This window comes from Micromys minutus (assembly GCF_963924665.1).
Source record: "Micromys minutus genome assembly, chromosome: 7".
NCBI classification, from domain to species: Eukaryota; Metazoa; Chordata; class Mammalia; order Rodentia; family Muridae; genus Micromys; species Micromys minutus.
In genome coordinates, this window is record NC_137976.1 from 41,989,390 (window position 1) to 42,017,001 (window position 27,612).

Here is a 27,612-nt window from a genome sequence, read left to right on the forward strand (position 1 = left end):
AAAATTTTTCTAAAATTTTCTACTATCTTTTGAAATTACAGGTTATGGTTGTATTATAAAATAATTTAAAAATAGGTTCTAAACATATATACATTGAGAGAACACCCATTAAGCCACTAGAAACTTAAAATTAAAAAAAGACATTTTGTACAGTATTTAAACTAATTTCTTATTCCACATAAAAGACAGAGTCATGTTTTTTAAAGTGTGATGAAGTAAAATCTACCCTAACTGTGTTGTTAGCCAGAGACTGTCTCCTGTTACTGAGCTATGTTAGTTGATCCCATGTAGTGATTTCTGGTTACACAAACCAGTCCATCAGACTTTCCAGTTGTCCATACCTTTGTGTATATTGTGTGACTGTGACAGAAATGAAATACATTCAGAGCTCTGGAGGAAGGGAGGGAAGGAGAGGATAGATTAAATGCATATATATATAGATATACATATATATCTATAGATATATCTATCTATCTATATACATATATACATATATATATATATATATATATATATATATCTTACCTGAAATAGCCTGGTAAAAATATCAAATTCAAACACTGATATGTAATCATTACAAGTTAAATCAATGGTTGACTTCAGAGCCATTGCTTCCAGGCCAGAGCTGATCTGATGGACCTCATGCAGGCACTGTCTGAAGACTTTCCATGGTACAATAGTTCTGTGCAAGAGAAAAGAATGGGTCAGTGAGTCAGTGTCTATGACCACAGAGCTTCACAACAGTCCAAGTAAACCATAATATTATTAGCATCATACATGTATAAGAGTAGTGGAAAATACAGTTCATGATTCAGGCTCCATGGAATAGCATATGCGCACTTGATTGTTCTTTCTGTATTTGCTAAGAATCTTACTTTTTCTGTCAGTTCATAGATATCAAGGCATGTCTAAGGCATATCAAACAAAGGGCATTAGGGTCAAATTAGCCATCCTGAATTCTTCGGTTGTAAGCCAAAGACAGGTTAACCAATCATTAATCATCTACCACCGCCCAGATGCTTTTTAGCAGGGGTGAGGCTCTCTGACCTTTAAATAAATGCAACCAGAAAGCATCTTTCATAAATGCAACTATCTGTAAGAATTTGTGTATTAACTACCTACCAATCAATATATCACACAGCATCAGATTAAATGAGCCATGCACTTACATGCATCAGAACTTTTGAGGACCAGTTAACAGATTCAGAGAAAGGTCTGTCTCTCATTCCTGAAGCTCAGCAATTCCCAACCCTTGGCCACCTTCCTTTCCACCATGACAATCTGTAACATCCCTCACTTGTTTCTTAGCAACCTTTCCTCCTTTCACGATGTCAAGTTCCTACTCATGAATAGATGGAAGGAAGAAACTATTCATACTTTAAACATTTATATTTCAGTCTTCTAAACAGGACACAAGAGCTATATGAATGTGTGAGAAAGATAGCACATGTTTAAGTCTTTTTTTATTATGTTTTGTTTTGTTGGTTTGTTTTGTTTTATTTTGTTTTTACCATTGTCCTTTGAGAAACTAAGCAGAAACGAGGTAAAATTTCTCTGGCCCATTTCTCTCAATCCCCCCCTCCTTATTTTTTTTTTTTTTTACTAAAGATCACATACAGTTCTAACTTGAATATTGTGAATTATTATCATTATGTACAGCAATCAAGCATTAGCATAGGCTAAGTCATTGAAAGGGCTTATTGTCAGAGAATTTGGGACCTAAGATATTCTGTGGGCCTGGGGCCAGAGAATTAACAGTTCTAAATAGTGTTGATTCTGCTGGTCTCTCAGAGCCACTGATAGACCCTATCTATCAAATGGCAATGCTGCGGAGACACTTAACTATGGAAAGGCCTAACGCCACCCCTGGCTTTGAGGAATATGCACTTTGGAGGAAGGATTAAGAACGCTCAGTGACCCAGATGGGAAAAATAGAAAACCCTACTGATAAAATACCCACAAACCAGAGGGATTACAGGGAAGTGTGTGGGAAGTAGCCTGAAAAAAAAAAAAGAAAAAAAAAAAAAACTGGCAAGACAGGGCTGCATGAAAGGTTAGTGTGATGTACCATTGAAGAAGAAAGTTAAGATGCTTAATACCTCAAAAGACTTTATGTATGAAAAAAACAGGAAACCACAGAGAACTAAAGAGAGACGCCACATCAGACGCCATTTAGAAGAAACACACGTCAAACTCTGATTAAGGTGTACACAAGGCTGCTGTCATGAAAGGACAGGAAAGGTTTTAGTAATATTAGGAAGCTATTGATTTATAGAGGTGTGTATCGATGCAGTTAGGCCAGCTGCATTGCACAACCATGAAAGCATTGCCTAAGAGGAACACATTCCTCTTCCAAATTAAAGTTTCCAATACTTAGCAGACACAGAGAGCTGAAGTCATAACATGCAGAAGGGAAAATGTTGATCAAAGAACTACTAATTTCAGAATGACATAGACACAACTTTTTTCTAGAAAAGCACAATATTTTTTTTAATTTGAAAAGCATAAACTGTAAAGAAACTGGCCAAACGGAAAGTTCACGCTTTTGTATGTGCAAAGTATAAAGGCAAAACAAGCTAGTTGTGAAAAACATTTTAATGTTACCCTAAAATTATCATATATAACATTAAAAAATCATACAGATTATGACCTACTTTGAATATCCTGTGACTCTCCAGAGGAAAATATATATTTCAACTACTTCTAAAATTTTCCTCTACCATACAACTGTAGAGCAATAATTTCCAACATAAAAAGACACTTTTCCACAGTAGCTGTGTAATGAGATTTGATCATAGTTCATTCATGATAAACCCCAAGCCCCAAGTACATAGTCATTAGAACCTTAATTAGAGCTGGAAAAGGCTGAGAAACCAGAGTGTTATTTGGCTGGTTTCTTATACTGTATTCCTGTATCATCCCTCCACTTTTGTGGACTCAGCAGAGACCAAGTGTAGGGAGTGGTAGAAGGCATAGGGGCAGGCTAGCTTTATGAGGGGTGAATAAAAGAAAAGTTCAAAGATACCTTTAAAGGAAAGAAAAGGAATACAGTGTTTTTAAACTTTTAGACCTTGGGTATACTTCACAAAAATGAACATCAACTGCCTTAAGATGAAGCCAGAGGGAGAATATATTGATAGCGAAATGTTTCACAGATATCTGTAAACTTGTATGTCTTGGCAGTTACCGAAGGCAATGAGGGAGAAGAGAAGCCAAGGCAGAGAGAAGCACAAAGGAGCCAACCAACCTGAGCTTCGGTATCTCACACCAGACAATTTACTTTGTTCTGTTTGATGACTGTCATAAATCTCATTAGCTGCAGGCAGAATACCATCAAAGTATACTGGGAAAATACTTTCACTTTTATTACATGTATTTAATTTCTGTGCATATGCATGCAAGTATCTGCATCTGAAGGGTGGGGAAGTGTCTGAGGTCAAATTGCCATAGTTGACTCTCTCCTTCCAGATGTGGGCCATGGGGATTAAGCTTGCCTGTAGGGACATCTTACCAGACCAAACACAAATAATGTTCAGTATACAAGACATGTTAGATAGGCCAGTGAGTATCCAGACAATTGCTTAAACAGTATGATCTCAGAATCTTTAAAATTGCAGTGAGGATGAGAAAGCTATGATTCCTTCACAGCTTACATTGCTCGCCTACAATGTAGAAATCTTAAGGATTTAGAGAAAGGCAAAGTTGTTCCACATACGTCCAAAGAGAACGCATCATGAGATATAAGACTATGCTATCATTCTGTTAGAAGGTGCCCTATCTTAATCCTTCTAGAAACACCAAATACCCTTTAAGAAATTAGAAAAGGACACCAATCAGATGGCAGAAAACAAAACATAAAGGGGGTTCGGTGGGTCAGCAATCAAGAGATAGCTTCTTTATCTTGTTTGTCACATCTGTAAAGAGGAAGTATGCATCAGTCTCACGTGGAAGCCTTGCAATTTTAAGGGAAAGGAGTAAATAAAAGAGTTCAAAAGTGAGTACAGAAAAATCAAAAGGAAGAAAAAGCATTTCTGTGATATTTGTTGTTCATAGATGGCTATGAGTCTTATGTGCAACATGTGGGGGGGGGAAGAAATCACATAATAAAGGTGTGACTGTGAGCAAAATCATGCTGTCTGGTAACAGGGACATACATACTTGTGGTAGAAGTAAATTTACACAGCATTTCTAGAGGCCTAACTGGAAACAAGATTCAGACATAGCCTATGCACCACGTGTGTCTACCAAAGGAGTCTCTCTAAGAAGCACTAGTGTAAACAGTATCTGATTATGTTAAGATGCCGTACCTGTCTACTTACAGCAGTGCTGCCTGTAACACTCCAAACCAAAATCAAAGATGCATGTTTAATGACCGGATGTAAGACTATATTGCAGCAACTGGAATTGCACAGAACAGAATGTAATATGTGGAGGTGTTCGTGGCACATAATTGAATAAGCTAGTTTCTGTTTAATTGCTGCCATTAAGGGTCCAATGTTTAACATCTTCTTCATACTATCTAGAAAGATCATCAGAAATTGAACTTAGATTATAAAACCATAAATTTCTGAATGACACAATGTAACCTGAAGATAGAGAACACAAAGGAGTGGGGAGCTCCCAGAAGATGAACGTGGTCAGCACACATGCAGAGTCAGAAATAGAAAAGTCCTAAAGAGATATAACCTTCCAGGAGACTGACAGGCTCAGTATTAGAAGCTTGTCACTTCTCCTTAAATTGATCTATAGATTTAATATAACCTCAGTCAAAACTCCCAGGAGGCAATGCTGCAGTAGAAACAGATTCTAACCCTCACGGCAAAATGCCAATAACCAAGATTAAATAAAAAATCTTTAGAAGAACAGGAGCAAGCGTACATCCATCACATTAACCAACACTGTGGTGCAGAGACATGGGTAGACAAAGAGGTGGGAAATTTCCGAAGTGAAAATACACACAGCTTTGTTATATAAGGTCAACTATTAGTAAAATGATGGTGACAATAAGATGCTTTTCATAAATGCAAGTGGTTTGACAGACACAAAAAGTGTGACCATGACACACCAGCAACTTGAGGTATATCTTACACCAAAGTATGAAACAGTATTTTCTTAGAAAAGACACAGGAAGATATCTGCACACATTTGGAGCAAGCATACAATTTAAAGAAACCCACAACATTCAAAGCATGAAGTAAATGAGGCATTGGGGAGAAAAGGTGTCCAAGAGAAGATATGATAAACAAAATTATTAAAATGTTGAACAAACATATTAACTATAGGCTCAATTTCATTGGCCATCTGAGAGAAGGAAAAGTGAATCTGACGAAATTCATCTTCACAAAATAATGATATTAAAAAGATGAGTGACAGTAATCTTGCAGAAGAGCTGTGAAGCAAGGTAAACCTCCTCATGCCTGGAAGTGACTACTGGTACCTCCAGAACCACGGGGAAGGCTACTAAAGATGAAGGTCGTTCAATACTTTGCATGAATACTTTGAAAAGGTTTATAAAGCAGTTCAGTACTGACAGTCATTCAAATGCCACAAAGAATAGAATGAGTATCTATACAATGGAGCGAGAGAAATGAGCTAAACACCGTGACAAGCAAGAATAGGGGGCTTCCATGAGCATGAGAAAGAGAGAAGCCAATATCATTAAGAAATACACCGCATGCTGCTTCACTCTTAATGATGCCAACATAGGTGACGGGAGACTTCTGTGTTCAGATGGGGACTACTTGGGTCTGACTGTGGGCTCTCAGAAGAGCGGTTGCTGATATCCTGATGCCTTTCTTAGGAATTCACTGATATCCCTATCATGAAAAATCCATTACCTAACACCATACATGTTTCTATCCAGGGACATTAAGATGAAATTCTATACTCTTTAAATATTACATTAAAATCATTACTGAATATCCAAACATGTCTTTAGGAATAAGAATGGAGGAAACCAACGCTAGGCTTGTTTGTCAGTTCTGCTGTGGTGGTAGCAGTTGAAAGAAAAATGATTCTAGTTCATTCATATGCAATGTCATGTAGGCTTTGAAGAGAAAAGTCTGTCCTCCCTGTATCAACCCATTTCTGATTTTAAGTTTTGTGTTGAATTCTTCCGAGTATTCACCTAACCGAGCAGATGTGACAACTGTCCATGTTTAAGGCAAGCCGCCTTTGATCAGCTACAATCAGATCAAGTAAAATTTAAATAATGTACACATTAAAAGTACAGACTCAGCCCTAAAACAGTGAGCGTTTATTCGCATCCTCCTACAGTACAACTGATCTTCTTGTGTCTCCTCCGAAGGTTCATTAACAGTTGGAAGGTGCCTGGGATGCGACTGGCCATGTTTAAGGCAAGCCGCCTTTGATCAGCTACAATCAGATTAAGTAAAATTTAAATAATGTACACATTAAAAGTAGAATGGAGTACTACTCAGCTATCAGAAACAATGACTTTATGAAATTCTTAAGAAACTGGATGCATCTAGAGACTATCATCCTGAGTGAGATAACCCAGTCACAAAAGAACAGACATAATATGTAGTCACTGATAGTGGGATACTAACCCCAGAAAGCTCTGAACACCCCAGAAACAACCCACAGACTGTGTGAAGTTCAAGAAAAAAGAAAAAAAAAGAATATATTTTAATTAAAATAGAACTGTATCACATCCCCCTTTCCTTCCTACAGCCCCTCCTAGTTTCTCTCCAATCTCCTCAAATTAATAACCTCTTTTCCTATATTATTGTTACATATATACATAGGTGTACATATATGTACCCACAAATATTTAATTACAACCTTATAAAAAATGTATTCGTATACTTTTATGCAAAAATGCTTAAAAATCTGTACATTTATCTTTGTTTTTTAAAATAAAGTTAAAAAAAAAGAAAATCAAATCATGCCACAAAAGTTTGAGTAATGTTTTAAAATGATCTTCCTTTGAAAAATAAGGGCCCATTGTAAACACAAGCACACTGCCAGTTTTTTAAAACAAAAAAAGAAAAAAAGAAAATCCTCCTAAATCTCTTAAACTGGCCAATTAAGTCAGGTAGCAATGAGTGAAGCCTGTTAGAAGTCTAAGCAGAAAAGTAAAGGAAATAAGCATCCAGCAATATTCTAAGCCCCTGACTGGAGAAAGTGCACACATTTAGATCTACCAAAAAGTCCTTCTACAGTCAGAAACTACTGAAAGTAGGGCAGGGGAGAGAGTGTGGAGGCAGGAAGAGAAGGAGGGAAGCTGGGAGGAAGTGTGGAGGGAGATAAGGATGAAAGATGGGAAAGGAAGGGAGGGGAGGAAAGGTCTAGGAGGGATGGAGATGAGAGCTAAATGACAGAGGGCACCTCAGATGCACCCTTTCCTCTCACCTTTGTCTCTCAAAGGAGCAGGGCCCATTAATGTAGCGTTTACCATGGTCTACAGCACACACTTCTCCCACCTGACCACATCTACAACAGCACCTACTCCATCTTGATTCCACTGTTCTCCTTATATTTTACTTTCTAAAGAAAGTATGTGTATGAGTGTGTGAGTGTGTGTGTACGAACGTGTGTGAGAGTGTGTGAATGAATGTGTGTGCACAAGTGCATTTGAGTGTGTGTGTAAGTGCATGACGGGCTGGGGACAGAAAGAGTAGCAGGAGATAGGTGGGAAGCAGAGAGAGTGAGGAAGTAGAGGGAGTAGAGAGTAGGCATGTATGAAGAAGTTATATGGACCTTATTATTTTCTATATTTAAATGAAGTACATGTATAGGTGATAGTCATAGACACTAGAGGTATGCACAGATGCTTGCCAGAACGTGAAGCAAGTATCAATATTATTCTTCCATAGGGTGCGTGTATTTATATACACTTTATAGTGTTCTGCCTGAGTGTATGTATGCCTACAGGCCACAAGAGGGCACTAGATCTCATTGTAGATGGTTATGAACCACCATGTGGTTGCTGGGAATTTAACTCAAGACCTGTGGAAGAGCAGCCACGGCTGTGAACTTCTGAGCCATCTCTCCAGCCCCTGTATATTAAAATGCTATAGTACAGCACCTCATTTATTTATTGTCAATACATACATTGGTATAGTAATAAAGATATATAATTTATATAAACATGATTATAGGCAAAAGAATAAGTAACATCCTGTGCAGTAAAAGTTACTTGGTACTAAGTAATAAAGATTCCAACTAGGGTTCTGATACCATTACTCAAATTTATTAGCTATATCAGACATACTGTGATGAACCTAGCACACAAACTGAACTCTCTTCAACTTAAAACTTGTCAATGAATTTCAACTATTTTTAGGAATCCACAAAACTGGTTTAAAAGGATTGCTTTGCATAAAAAATAAATAGAAGTGCAAAGAAAGCAACAGGCAGAGGCGACAGAATACAGTGCCGAGCCCAGAGAGCCAGCAGCATAGCGTGCACAGCCCTGCCTGAGCCAGGGAGCCCTTGGAGAACCTGCTCTCTGGTATTGGAATTCCAGTTGCCAAGAATGCTCTGAATACAATGTAGTTCAGCTGAACATTTGTCAATAATGCCTTGAGCATCCTCTGTTAGACACTGGCATTAATTACCTTAACAAAATACGACCAGCATTCTGTGTTGGTTGATTTTGTAATTTAGCTAACCTGGATCCACTCTTTAAATATGTCCTTCTTTTTAATAAGATGTTGCTTAGTGCTATCTATTTCAAAGCAAAGAGAAAAGAAAATGGAGTCGATGTATTTACAAAAATGGAATTTACTTCTTCCTTTTGAACTAACCAGAGAGACCACAGTAAGTCAGCTCCATTCATGGGCTTCCCCAGGAAAAGGCTGGACAGGAACCTTACTAATAAATGTGTATTCCCTACAATGCACTCTCTCCTTAGAGGCCAAATGTTCCTTTCACAGCCGAGTCAGCTGCCACTGATATGTTAATTTACTACTTGTAGTAAGCAGGCACTTCCTAAAGGCAAATGGTAATATGGTAGCATTAGCATTTATCACCTTTTTATTCCCTATCCTTCTCAAACTGGACACTGTTTATAATTAGTTTTGTACTTTTGCATTTTAGACAATGAGTCCAACAATAGCACAAAATTTCAATTTCTACGTAAGCTCCATTATTTCACTGAGATAAAACGCTATAATTTGCTTAAACAGACAAAAACAAGATCTGGTTCAAAAGAAATTATTTTTGAGCTTACTTCATTTCTCAGTTATTTTTTCCTATGATCCTGCTGCAGAGTTTCACTGTAAAAATCCCCAGTCTCAGCTGTGTACTCTCTATTAATTAAAGAGAATATACTGTCTTTTCTGTAATGGGAAAACAGATCTGATTAATGGCCTAGAGCATCTATGTTACTCAATGGAGAGGAAAAGAAATCATTTCCTTGTTTTTATTAGGAGTGGGAAGTGGATACAGGAAACTGAACAGAGGCCCCAGCCCTCCCCCAGGAAATCACATGCAGTGACAGAACTCGAGGAAAGGCCCGGGTCAGCAAGACCGTGCACCTCTAATGCACTTTTATGAGGGAATACGCATGATCTTAACACAATTCAACTTTTATTTTTAATTCTTTTCCGTTTGCCTTACATTGCCGGGTGTGGAAGTTCCATCAAAGTCAGAGATTAAGTGTATTAATTCTAAAACGAGCAAATACATAGATGGTATTTGATGTAAGATCAAAGAACCACACTGCCTAATTACTTCACAATACAGCTGGCCCATTATGAGCCAGACAATATTAACCTCTTTATAGGGAGGAGCTTTGCCCCTGTTGAACTTCCACAGCAGCACCAGACAAGAGATTATAACGCCACCTCACACACACTTTAGACAACAGTCAAGGGCAGCACAGAGAGGCCAGGAGTGTGCCCAGTGAGCGGTGGCGTGGTGAGGAGACGCTGCAGTGAAGGTATGTGCTGCAGAGCCTCAAGGCTGATCTCCCATGCCAGGTAGGAGCTGTGCCTCCATCTTTCTCTTGTGTGGACCCTGAGACATGCACCTCTTCCCCCTATCCTGTGAGGAAATCCACAGTGTTTGTGAAAGCACACAGCATACACTCTGCTGAATTACACAGAGACACAAAGCAATGAACCTAGGTTCATAAAGCTTGGAAACTGACTTTAAGGCTGATAACTATCCAAACAATTTTTAATACAATGTTAAACATAGTAAATGCAGGAGGCCAGGAAGGGCTTACTCAAGATCATCAGGCCTGACTGTAACAGTTAGGGGTGGGCTGGGTCCTGAGAGGAAAGAACTTTTAAGAAATTTGAGAGAATTTTATTCCTGAGATTATAATATCTTTACAATATGAAAGGGTTCATAGGAGCAAAGGCAGAAACTTAAAATTGCTGTGTATCTGGAAGAATCCCAGGAACAAAAGTTACTGAAGGGTGTCAGTCAAGGAAGTGAACCTAGGTAGGAAAGCGGCATCGTATACTCTGTGTGTGCTCAAGAACTAGAGTGTGTTTTCAGTACAGACTAGCCTAATACCGTAACCTCTTAGCGGGGTTTATACATTTACTGAACATAGACTTGGACAAATACCTGACTGTTTAAGAGCAGTGACTGCTCATCCACAAGACCCCGATTTAATTCCTAGTGTTTGCAAGCGCACAAACTCACACTCACACACACCTACACCCCCCCACACACACACACTGCACTGTGACTCGTCACAGGGGATCCAATCTCCTGGTTCATCAGAGTGCACAGTCAGGTCAATCAGCCATTGACACGAAACAAAGTGAAGTAGCATTTAAACAATACAGTGAAAGCTAAATAGCATTCCAAAAAGAAATACAATGAAACTTGGCATAACTGTAAAAAAAATAAATAAACGAAGTGAGACAAGCCCATGTAAAATCAGACCTAGCTAGGTACATTCAGAAATACAGAGAACGCAGACAATAAGGTAACTGTGTTTAAGTTTCTGAGAAACAGCCAGAAAGTGAACTTCTGTGTTAGAGCTGTAGAAATGTGTAAAAACTGAATGAAAAGAGACAAAGGAAAGACAGAGAGACGGTAGGAACCATACGCAGCAGGTCAAAAGATGCCCGATGATGGAGTCATTAAAAACAGAACCAAGGGAGGAGGCTGCGTCTGGCTCCGGCTCTCACAGCCATTGCAGTCCACTGAGATCCACAGGACAGCGCCGGGCAAGAGAGAGCCGGACGGGCACTGGGCGACTCTGTGCCTCACGGAGGAAAATCAACTAAACATGGGCAAAGGGGATCCGTAGAAGCCAAGAGGCAAAATGTCCTCATATGCATTCTCTGTGCAAACCTGCCAGGAGGAGCACAGGAAGAAGCACCCGGATGCTTCTGTCAACTTCTCCGAGTTCTCCAAGAAGTGCTCAGAGAGGTGGGAGACCATGTCTGCTAAAGAAAAGGGAGATTTGAGGTATGGCAAAGGCTGACAAGGCCCATTATGAAAGAGAAATGAAAACCTGCATCCCCCGAAAATGGAGACCAAAAAGAAGTTCAAGGACCCCAGTACACCCAAGAGGCCTCCTTCGGCCTTCTTCTTGTTCTGTTCTGAGTACCGCCCAAAAATCAAAGGTGAGCATCCCCGTTTATCCATTGACGATGTCCCAAAGAAACTGGGGGAGATGTGGAACAGCACTGCCTCAGATGACCAGCAGCCCTATGAGAAGAAGGCCGCCAAGCTGAAGGAGAAGTACGAGAAGGATGTTGCTGCCTACAGAGCTAAAGGAAAACCTGATGCAGTGAAAACGGAGGCGGTCAAGGCTGAAAAGAGCAAGAAAAAGAAGGAAGACAAAGATGAGGAGGAGGATGATGATTAAGTTGGTTCTAGTGCAATTTCCTTGTCTATAAAGAATTTAACCTTTTAACGAAAAAAATGAAATATAAGGCTGTATAAGATTTGTTTCAAACTGTACAGTGTCTTTTTGTGCATAGTTAGCACACTACCGACTGTAGATAGCCCTGTCCTGGTGGTATCTTCAAGAGCCACTAACCTTGCCTGGTACAGTCTGGGGGATTGTACATTGGCATGAAAATTTAAAGCAGGTCCTTCTTGGTGCACAGCATAAATTAGATATATATGGGGACAGTAATTTGATTTTTTTTAAGTTGTTTGTGTTCTTTTTGGGATTTTTTTTTCATCTACCGTTGTCTCTGATGTAGCTTATATAAAAATAATTGCTGTTCTGTTATCTGAATACCACTCTGTAGTTGCAAAATAATAATAATAATAATAATAATAATAATAATAATAATAATAATAATAATAATGTGGCTGTTTTGTTGACACTCTGAAAGCTTCTAAGTAAATACAATTTTTTTATTAAAAAGAAAAAACAGAACCAAGAGTAGACACTGTCCATCCAACTATGCACACAGATTGCAAATAAATATTAGCACCCACACATTCTAAAAACATTCGCCAGGCCCACAAAAGCAAAGCTAAATGGGGGAGTCTGTCTTCAAACAGAATGTTTCATCTCTTGGAAATTCCTCAGCTGGGAAACAGGAGCGTGTCATAGCACCATGTAAGCTAAAAGAATGCATGGGAAGCTGGTGCTTGGCCCAATCAGAATGTGGAAAAGCACTTCCGACACTGTCAGGACCCCTCCAAAGTGGCTGGGCTCAGCATGGAGGACGAGGCACCCAGGCAGGGAAGGAAAGTTAACAGAGTGAAGCGTGAAGCCTGAGAAGTGAGTAAGGGAAGCACTGGGAAGCTGATGAATAGATGAATGTTTCTAGATGACCTGGGTGCGGGCTTTGAGGGCGTGTGAAGCAGAGAGAAGGAGAGAACAACCTTTCTTAAGGCCAAAGGCTTGGCATGGTCTCAGAGCCACTATTCCTGAAAGCAGTTCTCAAGGAAGTTGGGGATGATTACTTCTCCTTTCCACCGGCTGCACTGATCTCAGAAGCTGTGACAGAAGACAGAGGTTCTAATATAAAGGCTATTACAGCAAGACGGGGAGTGCCTGAACTTCACCTTAAAGAGTAAAACTGGCTGCAGCCAACCATCAGACTGAGCAATGGAGGGTTTAGGGGAAGGACTGAAGAAGCTGACCAGAACCCCCAGAGCTACCAGGGACTAAACCACCAACCAAAGAGTACACATGACTGGGTCCATGGCCTCCATTACATATGTAGCAGAGAATGACCTTATCTGACATCAGTGGAAGGGGAGGGGTTTGGCCCCAGAGCAGGGGAATGTTAGGGCAGTGAGGCAGGAGTAGGTGGGGGAGTGGGTGGGGGAACACTCTCATAGAGAACGAAGGAAGGGGAATGGGTTAGCGAGGGTTGTGAAAAGGAAACCTGGAAGAGAGAATAACATTTGAGATGGAAATAAATAAAATAACGAATAAAAAATAAAACTGGTAACAGAAGCATTAGAAGGAGACACATACAAGAATTAAATGAGCCCTTTGGTTCTTACTGAATGATAATTTGCTTGAACACCATCAATGAAACTCCAATTGCTATTGGTCCTGCTTAGAAAAAAAACTCCAGAATGTGGGCACCTTAAACTGCCCCCCACCACACTCTTCTTCCTGACAATTGACAACACTCCCACACTGGCCTCTCCCCCATCCCTCCTTCCCTCTCCTCTCCTCTTACCTGCCTCTCTTCCCACTCTGCCTTCTTTCTTAGGCAATCATATACCTGTGTGAGTTAGCAAACGTGCCAGACTGAAAGTGGTTCTGGATTAACAGTAGGTTTTTTTTTTTCTGGACTGTAAACATTATCCCAGAATATGAAGACTTGTAAAATTTATTTTGACAGATTTCTTCAATAATGTTATTTTACTACAGATATCTATTATCTCCGGGTGAGCAGAATAAGAGGAAGTAAAGATAAGGCTAAACTTGTGAAATACTAAGTGGAAATCCCTACGAATCTGTCACAAGCAGGACCTTCTATTCCCTTCGTCATGGCTGTGTGGTATTCTCAAGGCCCTCCGCAGAAGGAGCTGACTGGCTACCATGCTGAGCCCCAGGCAGAACATAGGACTGTAGTGTGAAAGCTGGTTTTCTATTCCCTGCTTTCATAAGGACTGACCTAAAATTATGTTTATGAGTATCATAGCATCTTATGAACAACGGTTTGTTTTCTATTTTAATCCATTCTAAATGTTTTGTTAGAAATGACTGTCCCTTCAGAAAAATAAATCACAATAACAGCCATTAAGCAAATATATATATATATATATATATATATATATATATATATATATATATATATATATATATAATTAAAATCTGACTGCAGAAACAACCTCCTATGTATGTTTTTGAAAACAATACTATTCTGAAGTTTAAAGTCACTGGAAGAGTAAGTAAAATCATTTTCACTTATTATCATTATAGGGGATAAGCAACAGGAATTCTTTAAGATGAGACTCAAGTACACATGACCGATTTGAGGCAAGATGAAGACAAAGAATTCAATCCATGCGAGGCTACACTAGTCATGCATCGTTCACGAATTTAAAAACCACAGGGAACTACAGAAAAGCCAGCAGAGCCAGGAGGAAGCTTTCTCTAATAATCTTGCAAAGGTGTTGCTCATGTTACAACTCTAGTTACATTTCTGTACCAGTTGTGGAAGGAGTCTGGAATTGTATGCTCATCCTGAAAGTAAAAATGTTAAAGGCAATTTACAGCCTTCCTAAGTCTGTAGACTCAGGAACACAGAGTGGGAGCACCGAAGAGGTAGGGGAGCACTTAGCTTGTAGCTTAAGTGATTCCTGATAGAACACTTCTATGCAATAGCAACCTTTTGATGTCTGTAGCTAAGCACAGAAAACCCAAAGTGTCTAAAAGTCATGATCCACTCTGCTGTGGGTGTAAACAAAGTAAATATGACTAAAAACAACTGAGCAAAGTTGTCATTTCTCAGGAACCTGCTAACAAAGCACTTTATAACAAAGCAGAATTTTCAGTTTTCAAAATGAATTTCCGTGAACAACTTGGTCTATATTTTTTTCAGAAGCTGTAAGAGAAATGCGATTTTGAAAGTCACCATGTATGTTCCGGGTGCTCAGTGTTAATACAGAAGGTGCAGAGGCGGCCATGCTTCCGGAATCTGCCTCTCTGCTTTACAGACTCATACATATTTCATGAGCATACGCTCTGCTTCTGTAGTTCGCATTACCAGAGGAGGATGAAACTATTAATCCCTCACTTTAAATGGGCATAGAAGTGTTATTAATAGCTCAGTTTCTAGAACCCAGAATGTTCATACTCCTGGAATAAAATGGTATTTCCCCCTTTCGTTTCAAAAAGTCCATTTTAATACTGGTAGTGAAGAATAGGACTCAATATTCATTTCAAGCCAAACCTGGAGTGAAGGCACACACCAATGATCCTGGCACATGGGAAGCAGCCTAAGGATTACTCTAAACCTCAGGCTAGCCTAAGCTACATGGTGAGCCCCTTCTCACACAGCAAGCCAAATGTATTTCTGGAGCCAAAATATTGTATGCACATTAAAATCACTGCTCTATTTACATATATTCTAGTTGTGGTAGAAGCGAAATAAACGAAGCATTTTATGACAGAAAGGAAAAGACACAGATTAAACCAATGCTCTACTCTCTAGTCTGAGAGGACTGAGCAGCTCAAAGCTCAACCCACACTTGCCATGTCTAAATTCACAATTTATGTGACAGACAGTGACATCTACCCTGTTTTCTCAGTGTTGAAGCCACTGCTGGTCTTCCTTCCTATTGGGCAGCATACTCTACAATCAAAAGTAACCTAAGGCACTCTTTATAAAGGAACCTTATGAAATCACTGAAGAAGCATTTCCCACCCTTGTGGACATCCGTGGCATGTTGAACAAAGTTTTCCAAATGTTAAATCAGTTATGATGTATCCAGACAATCATTCCCCAATACAAACTAAGCAGGTGGACTACATGGACATTTGTATTCAAGTAAGAAGTGTGTATTAGAAACATCTTCCCCTAGTGTTCACTTGGCAGCTTCCTGACAACACTGGCAACAAGGCCTTTGTTTAAACATAATGGGATTTTGTGCAGTTACACACAGGAGGTGTGGCTGAGTAAGTTAGTCTGGGTTCTTGCACTCAGTTTTGTTTAGTTTTGAAGTTCTCTAAGCTCAACCTGCTCCTCCTCTAAGAAGGTGTGCCTTTGGTACCTGTGAATGCATGTATGTATTCATATTTGAGGAAGGCTGAAGAAGACAGGTGTATCTTTCTCAATCACTCTCCACCTTATATGTGAGGGAGGGTCTCTCATAGCTCCCCGGACTCACCACCACAGTTACAATAGCGCGATAGCTTGCTTCAGGAATGCCACTTGCACCTGGAGATGCTGGTCTTATAGTGGGCTGCCATGCCCACCAACAGTTAGGTTCCTTACTTGCACAGAAAGCGCTTTCCCCTGAGCTATCTCTGAAGAGTTGTTTATGATTATTAAAGTAAACACTTTCCTATACCTTTCATATATATATATGTATATATATATATATATATATATATATGTCTTTTAGATGACTATTAAACAAGAAATTATATGCATAAATTATTTTATGTGTCTCTGCTTCTCAGAGCTAAATGTCTCAATCAATTCTCTCAGAACACAAATTCTGTCTAATCTGACATATACTCTAACAACAAAGTTTATGTGTTCCATTATTAGCACATAGTTTTGTTGACTATACCAGGAGTAATCATTGCAGACCAAGGTTTGGGGGCATAGCCCAGCGGTAAAACCCTCCAGTAGCAAAAATATCCTTGCTCAATCCTCAGCATTCAATGAAAATAACAAAAAAAAAAAAAAAAAAAAAAAAAACAACAACAAAAAAACAAACAAAAAATATCAAATCTAATTAAAAATACCAAGTACTTTCTCTAAATACTCAACTAGGCGATGTTTGAAAGATGGATACAGACTATGAAAGCAATTTCTACTTACTTGTCTCCAAAAAACTTCCTCCAGAATTCGGCAGCATCTGCTTTGGTGATCCGGAAGTTATCTCCCTGGAACTGGCCGTTGGGAAAAATCGCCTTGATTTCTGCCAGCATGTGACTGAAGATGAGGGACAGTTTTGTGAGATTCCGTCTGAAAGGTACAAGAGAGAAGAAGGGAAGTAAATAGATGCATGGAACCTTTAATGGGAATCTATAGTTGAAAAAGTTGGCCTATATAAAGTTGAGTCTCAGTAGACAGTCCTGAGCCTAAAAATGTGTTAATCTCAACATGAGAACTCCATTTAAAATAAAGTTCCCCGTTCACTTACATTCTTAATAATTTTTTATTTTCTCCCTACCCATGTGCTTATTTAACAGAAATACAAGCATGAAAAAGAATGTAGTTTCATTCATTAAGCTCACTGTCTGATGAAAAAGATAAACCAATAGATAGCTAATCAAGTATAAATGCTGAGACTGAGTGCTACTTCCACCCGGAGAAGTGAGGGAAAACTTGGCAAAGAGAGTTGAGGAAAAGATGTAATTGCACAGCACACAAATGTCCCGAAGTGGAAAGAGGTCGCTGGGGAAGAAGAAATGGTCCGGAAAGTAATAGAAGGAACGCTTTTCACTGAGCACAGCAGAGGGAAAGAAGACAGAACAGGAAACAGAATGAGAAGACATTAAACTTAACGTGAAGAGGGAGCCAGTCAGTGAGACAAGGTCTTTCCACGTTCACTGGTCTCTTCCACCTACAAATGAAATGCCCTAACGATGGGACGGGAAGGAGAGCCAACACTGATTCACTGAAATTGCTCAGAGGGATAAGGTGACAGCTGAGAGGGGGAGATGCACAGGAGAGGAAGCAGCAGCATCTGCATTCTAATCACCATGCTTCTGGGGAGGTGTGCTTCCCAAGGCAAAAATCACACTATCACCAGTAACAGCTCTTCCTGTTTCTCAAGTATACAACATAAACTATGTTGAAAGGCCTCAGCTGCCAGTGCTAGATAACCAGGAAACAACTGAAACTCAGAAGGGTTACAAAGCTAACCTAAGTTTTAAATTTAAAATTGACTTTACATTTTTTTACTCACAATCATCAAGCAAAGCTCACTGCCTACACACACACACACACACACACACACACACACACACACACACACAGACACACACACACACACACACACACACACACACACACACACACACACACACACATAGACACACACACACACGTATTCTGTTTTGAGGCTTAAACCATTTTGTGTGCATATGTGTATTGGGGTCCAGGGTAGGGGCAACTGCCTCAAGGAAAGGCACATGAAATATAGAGTAATTTAATTTGCTATATAAAAAACTTCCTATTTCAGCAGTGACTCTGTCACTATGATCATGCTGCTTTGACCATTTTTTCTCCTGTATCTATACTTAATGAAAGTAAGGAAAAATGCTTAGAAGAATTGGTGCAATATGTACCTGTGATTAAAGATGGGAGGTACTAGTATTCCTAAAACATGTTTAAAGATACGTAAGATGAACAGGGGCTGGGGGCACAAGATACTCAAAAAATGGGAGAGCCTAAATTGTGTTGTCAGGAAACCTTTAAATTCAAGGAAAATACCAAATAGTCTCACAGCATATTTCATCTAGGAAATTTCATTTCTAAGGTGTCAGAAGTAACCAATCTGCAGGTTTCCTATCAGTGTACACAAATAAATCTTCATTTTCTGAAATCCATCTATGCTGATGCTCAGCACAACCTGATGCAAGCTGGAAGCTGCTACTGAGCTGAAGCTTCGAGATGGACCAGGCTGTCTCCTCCAGATTACAGTGACAGCAGGTCTTCAGACACGCACCCTCGGAGATGAAAAGCAAACTTCTGCTCCATAAAAGTACCAAAGTATGGGCTCCCTCAACTGTAAAAGATCTTCAGGATCTGTGCTTAGAGAAAACATAGTCACCTTAGAAAACCTGCAATGAGTTAAGTTCCACTGTTAGGTGAGAGGGTTAGTTCTCTAACCAACTTCCAATTGACACATAAGAAAGAAAATATGACTATGGTTATAAGTAAAGTAAACCAACTGTTCCTTATTTTATAAAATGTTTGCCTCCATCCCGACTTCTGACTTTGTTCTTTAATCATATCCAAATGTTTCTCATTTTCCTTGCTACATATAAGTCTGAAGCATAAAGTTGGTGATTAGTACTAATCTTGGATATCTGAGCCACAGGAGATGAAAGAGGATGGAGCGATTTAGCTAGTCCACTGGTGACTGACCTAGACATTCAACTTTCAAACAGAAGTAAGCATTCTTAAATTTACAATCTAGAGGCGCTCTCAGTCACTAACACACATATAAAGTATCTCTGGCTCTTCCTTTGTGTGTACAGTTCTTTCACCTTCAAATGAATGACTGTGATTTTATCAGGCTGACATAACTATCTCAGGCCGTGCAGAACACCTTGACATATGTGGATGTATGTATGTATGTATTCTTTAAAAAAACTTCAGCTCATATTGTTAAAAGTATTTGGAGTCATTGGTATCACGTTATTTTAATTTTCATGTAGGCTAGAATCTAGAATTCTATATCCTATTTAACCACACACCCAAGTACACACCCCACATATGTGTACATTCTTGGAATATCATTACCAAAGACATTGATGTATTAAGGTTATAATTAATATTACAACAGTGAAATATGCTATGCATTATTATATAAATTTAGTGTCACAATAAATAGACTGTGACATTTCTGTATTTTTCTATGCAGAACATGCTTTATGTTTTCTTAACAGATTCTGTATTATTTTACATTCCGCTTTTAACAACACTCAACCTTCAAAATAAAATACAACATTGCATTATATCTAACCACGTAGGTACAAAGGAAGACAGGCAACATCACTGAACGCATTCTCTGCAGTTGAGCTACTTGTTCATATCACACAGACCTTCCGCAGTGAGACAGATCTTCCCAGAGCCGCCTGATTTGCTACTATATGATCAGATGATGACTAATTAACAAGGGGTTTCATGATTACTAATTACTATCTTGTATCACTAAAACTCTCATGTCTAACCACAACCAAATAAAAAAGAATTCTGTTCACAAAGTCTCAACAATCTTACAAATACAATTCAAAGTCCATTTATAAGGAATTTTGCATTATAAATAAATGCTTTCATTTCTAAGAAAACAGCAGTATTATTATTTATCTTCCAATAACCACAACATATTGACAGTTTTTCATTTGTTTTGTGGAGAACATTGTTCATTTAAAAAAAAAAAAAATCAGAGTAAAGGTATCCTGAACACCAGCCAATCAGAAAGAAGATGTCAATACTGAATAGAATGACTAAAGATGGAGACATTGCAGGGGCGTGAAAGGCATGGAAAGAGGAGAGAGAAGAAAGGAGAGTAAAAGTGAATGAAGCCAAGTTTCTCCTTGTTAATAAAATGCGACCAACACATCCAATGCGTCCATATGGCAAGGCTGTCACCGAAGCTGCAGGACACTCTTCCCCCAGGTCTGTCTGTTATTCTGCATCCTCTTTCGATGGTGTGAGTCAATTTCTTTGAAACTCAGGCAAGGCTGTGAAATGTGGCTGAACTAGCATGAACGAATGTTCACACTGATGACAGCACTTGACTGGTTATGGTAAGTCTAAGTAGTCTAGACGGTTCTAGCCAACATCATAAAGGACAAAAAATAAATAGTTTAATACAGGGACATACAAAGCTACTTTTAGTGAATTTTGCCACAAAAGACACAAAGAGAACATTCCATTAATTCATGACACTTTACTGGTCCATTTTAATTATGGCCATTGTGACTTAGTGAGTTAATGTTGAAAAATGAATTAATAACATCAAGTTTTCATTGGTGGCATCCATGAAGAGAAATGCACAAAGCATGTAATCTAATGAGACCACACGATGCTGGTGTCCTACATCGGAGAAATAGGTATCACAAATCAAGTAGGAAATAAAAAGCAGAAATGCTGAACTAGTCAAAATCATTAAAAGATATTTAATTAGTGAAATCTAAAGTTCATGAGAATGTGCTGCTTTGGGGAAAAGACACAGAAGATATTTTATCCAAAACTATTAATAATTCAGCTGTCACATTAAAAAGCTGGAGCATGTGCTTCTAGCTCTTTACAAGGTGAAACAATCTAACATAAAACCAGAGAATCACATGACGTATATAAACAGAGGCACTTAAAAGAAAACTCACGTCCAGTTAAAGAGTCATTTCTACTGCATTTGTGACGTAGTGCCTCCAAGACGGCCATAGAGTGCTCCGGACTCTTGCTAACCTGGGGCACTCTCGCTTCTAGGGGAGCAAGAAGACTTGGCTGATGTAAGCCCCGCCTTTCATTTCTTCTGTATACAGTCTGTCATTAAGAAGAGGCCGGACAGTCTTAAATAAAACTGATTATTACTCCCTCCCCCTGTCCAAATACTAAGGCCTGTCAAAACCTCTAAGGGGACTAACAAAGTTTTATCTTAAAAGTCCAATATGCAAATGAAAGGCGTGGAGGAGTAGTTGTTTACTCTAAAGATTCAGTGTTTCCTTCAAGTCATAGACAAGTGAGGAGGAGGTTCAGACTGGAACAGAGGCCCCTCCAACATTTCTGTATCAGCTACCTTCCTGGGAACTGTGGAGTGATGGCTAACTTGAGGAGAGAAAGACCAGAAAGCAGGTGGAAGAGGATACAGAAGCCAGTAAGGAATAAAAACACAGTATAGAAAAGCGCTATGATGAATTTCATTGTTTTGTGGGCTAATTAAATATTAAAAAATTAAACATAAACCTATAAAAAGGAATTAAATATTAAGTCAACCCAGGAGACTGCTACAACAAAAGCCAAGCTCAAAACTTCAGCCCAGGCCAGAGATGCACAGCAGGCATTCTTTTATCCCTACATATCTTCTTCTTGCATGCGCATTAGACAAGTTTCCATGTGGTCAATGTCGATAAAAACAGGGATTCTGCACATGAGAAAAACAGATGGGTCAACAACAAAGAGCTACAAATGGACGCTTTACCATCAAATACTTAAAGATCCTTAGAAAAGTTTCCGAAAAGACATCCAAATACATGAGGGGTAGTCACTCAAATGTCTGACATTGAGGAGTTTACCTCTGCAGTCTGTTATAATTGGGTCCATACCCTAATTCTGATGCTGAGTCTTAGGTTACTAAGCCCTTTGGAATCAGTTTCCTCATTCTGCAGTGCTTCCTAAAATGACTGCTTCCTTGAGATTTTGTAATGAGTAAGTGAGGTTTGGAGCCACGGTCTAAGAGGTGAAATGAGAAGGTGTGATCACTAAGGAAATCACAATCATTAAGGTTGGTAGGTTTGCTTCCCTTTCTAATCTCGATTCCGTCCATGCAACCGACAGCCAGAGAGTGTTGTGCACACCTTAGGAAGACTGTAGAGCTTCACTGCATACGCAGGAACAGCTGACAAGCAGCTGATCCACACATACAACCACTGACGCTGAGGAGCTTCCTATGTGTCACATGCCAGGCTTGGTCTAAGGACTAAGAACCCAGAGATCACTACTTCAAAGGGATTGGGGATCTCCAAAAATGAAAAATTGCAGGAGAAACGCATAGAGAGAGACCCAGAACCCCCAAGAGAGCCACCATCTGAGAGAGGGATTGAAGATTCCCAGGGCGGCGCAGAATGCTGCCTGTGATGAGACTCAAGGACGGGGCGAATTAGGCTGGGTGTGCTGGCTCTGGGGTTGAACACAGGCTTTGATGGTTCTGCGATTACATCAGCATTGCCCACAAAGAGAAGGACTATGATAAATCTTATCTGACATATTCCATGAAGAAATATATTACATGTGTCTTTAATGCTAGCCATTTTAACTTCACAGCAATGCCGAAGCAAGACTATCACTGCACGTCTGCTGATTCCTACTCATGGGTTTAGGTGGCAAATTTTCCATGAAGATCTACTAATCCATCATAAGCTGACTCTCACTTTTATCTGGTTTGAACTCTTTAAAACCTTACCTCTGTCAAATAAATAACCCTTCTTTTCTTAATTATTGGGCATCTTTTGATGAAACCTCATCTGTGACAGAGTCCAGTCATAATGAATCTTTAAAATATAGACCAGACAACTAATTGTTGCAGGAGAAACAAAGCCAATACACTTCTTTCGTTCCCCTAAGGTAAAAGATAAACCACAATGAAAGGCCTAAAAGCTAGGTGGGAAGCTATGACTTCGATGAGATTCAGGCAGAAATGAGCAGAACATGAGTTATTGGTTCTTTTTCTCAAGAGAAAGAAAGACTAGAAACTTAAGGACAGGTACATGACCGGATGTAAGGTGCCGGATAGTTGTATCAAAAAACAACACACACGACTTCAGATGGCAGCTGAACACAGAATAGTCATAAACATGGGCCATGAGATGCTGGAGGCCAAGCCCCACAGCCTGAGCTCAATCCCAGTTTTCACAAGGCAGAAGTGGATCAATTCCTGCTAGCTACACACTAACTTATGCACACTAACACACACATAAAAAATAAAAATGATATAATGTTTAAGAAACTAGATCCTCACTGATACGTATAACCCATAATAAAAATATAAGGCAGAGGTCAACCCGACAATGTGGTAGCTATCTATATGATGCCAGTTTCTTTTATCCACTTTAATCTTAAAAACATAAAAATACATAGGTTTCTTCATCACATGACAAAGCTTTACCACAAGTACACCAGAAAAAAAAAATCTTAGTTTTCTTTGACTTGGAACATTCTTGAGCCTACCAGATTTATTTGATTTTTTAAAAATTATTTTGGCCCCTTCAATGATGCTTTTTCTTTTGTGTTTACCCAATTAAATATACTCCTTAATTTTTCAATATTTTCAAGAACATCTGCTGACTGAGGGCCAGCTGCCTTTCCTAATTTCTTTCACTTTGTTTCTTGAGTTTTGTCCCAAGCCATTCGCCAAGCCCCTCTGCATTCCCTCTGGCACAGCCCCCCTCCCCATCATGCCTCTTTCTGTCCACCTGTCGGCACCAGTTTTATATCAAAATATGCTTGAGACATAATTTCCCCAGCCTTTCTTACTGTGACCAACTGACAGTTAAATGTTCCGTTTTACCTGCCCCTAGACAGTTTTCCCTGGAGAGTCACATTATAAGATAAAATAAATACTTGACTATGAAGAGATCACAAAATACTCTAAAATTATAAGAAAAGATTTGATACCACCCAAAATACCAAATAAAAATGTTACATATGATCACATACACATACAGAGAGAAACAGACAAACAGCAATACATTTAAGTAATGCTTTCAAACCTTAAAAAATATTTTCAAAATCATCAAAAATTGCCTCAGTAAAATTAAAATGATATATGGCTTAATCCTAGAATCTAAATCAGAAAAAAAAATGTTAAATTGCTCTGTGAGCTCAGAGAGCTTTGCTCTTTGCATGCTTTCTCATTCTGATGTCTACTTTCGTGGATGGCAAAACAGAATGTCACCAAGAAGATGGAAACCAGAACTGCCACTCTCACATGCAATCTGCAGGGACAGAAGCAACGGGAAACACATCTGCCCTGCTTCCTGGGGAAGCATAAAGTTCCCCATCTCATTAACCATTAACTGTTCCGCAAAACCATCTTCCCATTTGGAAACCAGGAAGTGTTTTTCTAAGATACCCTGCTGGCTCAACTCCACACTGCTCCCCTCGAAAGCAAGGGAAAGACAGATGACATGCAGAAGTGGAAAGACCCAGCTCATCTCCCACACTGACTCTGCAACACTGAGGAACAGAGAGACATGAGATTCACGCCATCCCCCAAGTATCAACCATGGCTGCCCTATGTGTGACAACCAAAATGGTACTAACTTACCATACCACCCCTGGGATGATACATGGTAGAAATAACCGGGTATTCATGCCACATCACAACATTGGGAGACAATAGAAAATAAAATAAAATAAAATGATGAAAGACAAATTAAAAACAGAAAACTCTATGTCAGTACTTTCTCATCCATAATAGATAATTCATAAACTGTGAATATGTAGGACACAAGACGATATTGACAGCAGCAATCTCTCAGAAGCAGATTAACTACAGAAAGTTTTCTACTTTTTTTACAGTCTTTAAATTGTCTTATTTTCAACAAAGAACAAAAACATTATTGAAAAGCCTTTACATTGATGTTTTTTAAGGCAAGGGCCAAATGTGCTTGTAGAAATATAAATAGATTTCCAACCCAGAAGAGGCTCCAACTTCTGTAGGGCCCCACTGGCAAACCGGCTTTGGCTTTGACACATCAAAAAGCTTTTCTGCTACACTTGCCATAAACTACCCAGAGGAACTCTGGTAAATGAATTCTTGCAAAGGGCTACATTCAACTCTCCCCTCTAGTTTTCACAAATTGTACACATATATTTTCCTAGATCTTTGCCTTCAAAGAAAGATTCTAACATTCATACTCTTAAAATGAAAAGCACAAACTATAATGGAGAAACACTTAAGCCCATATCTAAAAATGGTTTAAAAAAAATACGTTAAGTCTCTTTGATAACTTTATCTTCTAGTTTTATAACAGGCTCTAAAAAGTTACCCAAGATACTCTTAGAAACTTTTGAAAAGTCTGACTTTTGTAAAGTTTGTAGAATTAGTACATCACAAGGCATTTCTGCATACATTAACAACAAAGATATATCTGCTTGAGATCAGATGATACTGCTGACCACACTTTTTTTCCATTTATAAGTTGTAAGACATGAAAACAGTTTCAAGAGGCATTATCACATAGAAATGCCATGAGGATATGCTGGCCAGTTATTCCTCTTCCAGGGGAAAAATAAAAGGGCAAAGATACTGAGGAAAACACTTACAATAACCCACTAGTTCTTAGGAGTGAAGCTCCTCTGAACAAAGAAAGAAAAGCTGCAAATATATGAAAATAACAGACATGCATTTCTAACCATGGGGCCTCACAGGTATAATTTCTGCACTGAATGGTGTGACTAGTCCTTGAATTCGTAGAATTGATTTCCCAAAGAACAGAGCCAGTTAAAGGAATGTCAGCATATAATGAGGAAGGGCTGGGAACTGGAGCGTCTACATATGGGTCTTCTTTGAAACATCTCTCTTCCAAAACATCTGTGAGATACAGCAGTTGTACAACATATTTGAAGGTTCAGAAACATGCAGGGGGATGGTTAAAGCTTCGTTGTAATGAACAGGAGAGGAGGTGCCTAGAAAAGTCTGCCCTGAAGAGCCCATATTGTATAGGCAACCTTGGGAGTGCACAATGCAAACTCTGCTAAAGTGAAAATATAATGCTGAGCCATATTTTCAATTTATAGTCACCTCTCCTCAACATGTCTGAATTAAAAACAGATGCCCTAAAACCAGGAATCAGAAACCTGAAGTTACTGTAAGCACAAAACCTGTCATTAGATTATCCTGAGGCCTACATTTTTACTTTCTTTGTAGATTGTCCCGAAGCTGTTTGTATTTTAATGTTAATTCCACTTCCCCAAGAAGGGCAGCCTAGTCAGAAGACTCCAACTGAACCTTCCCATTTTAATTAGTAAAATAAAGAAAAGCCAGTAACTGGGTGGGGCGAGGGGGTGAAGATAAGGGAGGTCTAAGAGGTAAAATGGGGAGAGGTAAGAAGTCGGGAGGCAGAGGTCAGAAGAAGGAGGTCGAGGCAACATGGTGCTTCTCAAGGACCAGCTGGACCCAGGTGGGATTGATTGGTGTTAATAAGCTATGAGCATTACGGATTTTACAGGCCTAATATCTCATATAGAAGGGCAGTTTGTATCTTTGTCTATTTGATGCAATCTTGTTACGTAGAGGATTTGTGGATTGTGAGTCGAATATATCACCCTATATGAAAAGCTATCGGACTGTAGAGTTATGTTTGTCTGCAATACTGGGGTACAGAAGTACCCCGGGACAGATGCGGAGAACAGGCGGTAGAAAACCGCCCAGGGAAGGGAGTTTCGAGGACGAGTTGAGCCATGGTGGCAACGCAGACCGGGCGCCAGACAAATGTGGGGCTTGGAACTAAAACCGGGCTTGAGGAGTGAGACCTCAGGGTCGGTAAAGAGATAAACGGCTTATTATAGTTTTTAATATTTACTGCAACATTTGTTCTCTCCAAATGTTGTCATCTCTGACATTTCTTTTGTATTTACTTTTTCAACAAAAGAATATCCATGAATAATGTCTGCTCTCAAAAAATAAAAATAAAAAAAAAAAAAAACAAAAACAAACAAACACAGAACAGGGAAAGGGTCAACTTAAAATCTGTGTTTCATGTTAGTAAACACTGAATATTGAGACTGGATGAGAAACATTGACTGTGGCAGAACAGACTATGCCCATTGGGAACAAACACGTTCAAAGGCTCTATTTGGTCTTGGTAGGGAAATAGACTAGTGTATCTAGTGAAGGAAGGGCAGGGCAGTATCAGAATTTTGCCTCTGACTTTTCCCAACAATTGAGAAAGAGTCAGCTCTGGAGAAAATGCTCTTTTGAAGTAGCAGAGGGAGAACATGAGAGCTACACAAAAATGCCATCTGCTCTGACTGAAATGGGCTAATTCCTCAGGCCAATAAAGCTACCCGCAGATATGGGCTGTGGAATATACAAGGAAAGATGGAGGTATTCTGGTCT

At 39.2% G+C, this 27,612-nt stretch overlaps 1 protein-coding gene and 1 pseudogene across 5 annotated transcripts in view; one reads left to right on the plus strand and one right to left on the minus strand.

Annotated features, from left to right (window-relative positions):
* CBLB (Cbl proto-oncogene B) overlaps positions 1-27,612 on the minus strand; it is a 161,592-nt gene that overhangs the window by 72,366 nt on the left and 61,614 nt on the right. For all 4 annotated transcript variants that reach the window (XM_080919454.1, XM_080919452.1, XM_080919453.1 and 1 more), the window contains exons 4-5: positions 16,914-17,060; positions 526-682 (exon numbers count right to left, since the gene is read on the minus strand). In XM_080919454.1, coding sequence (XP_080775580.1) covers positions 526-682; positions 16,914-17,060 — 304 coding nt within the window. The remainder of the gene's footprint in view (positions 1-525; positions 683-16,913; positions 17,061-27,612) is intronic.
* Positions 11,219-11,803, plus strand: LOC308422561 (high mobility group protein B1-like; annotated as a pseudogene). The gene has a single exon. The product of its transcript is annotated as a high mobility group protein B1-like (transcript).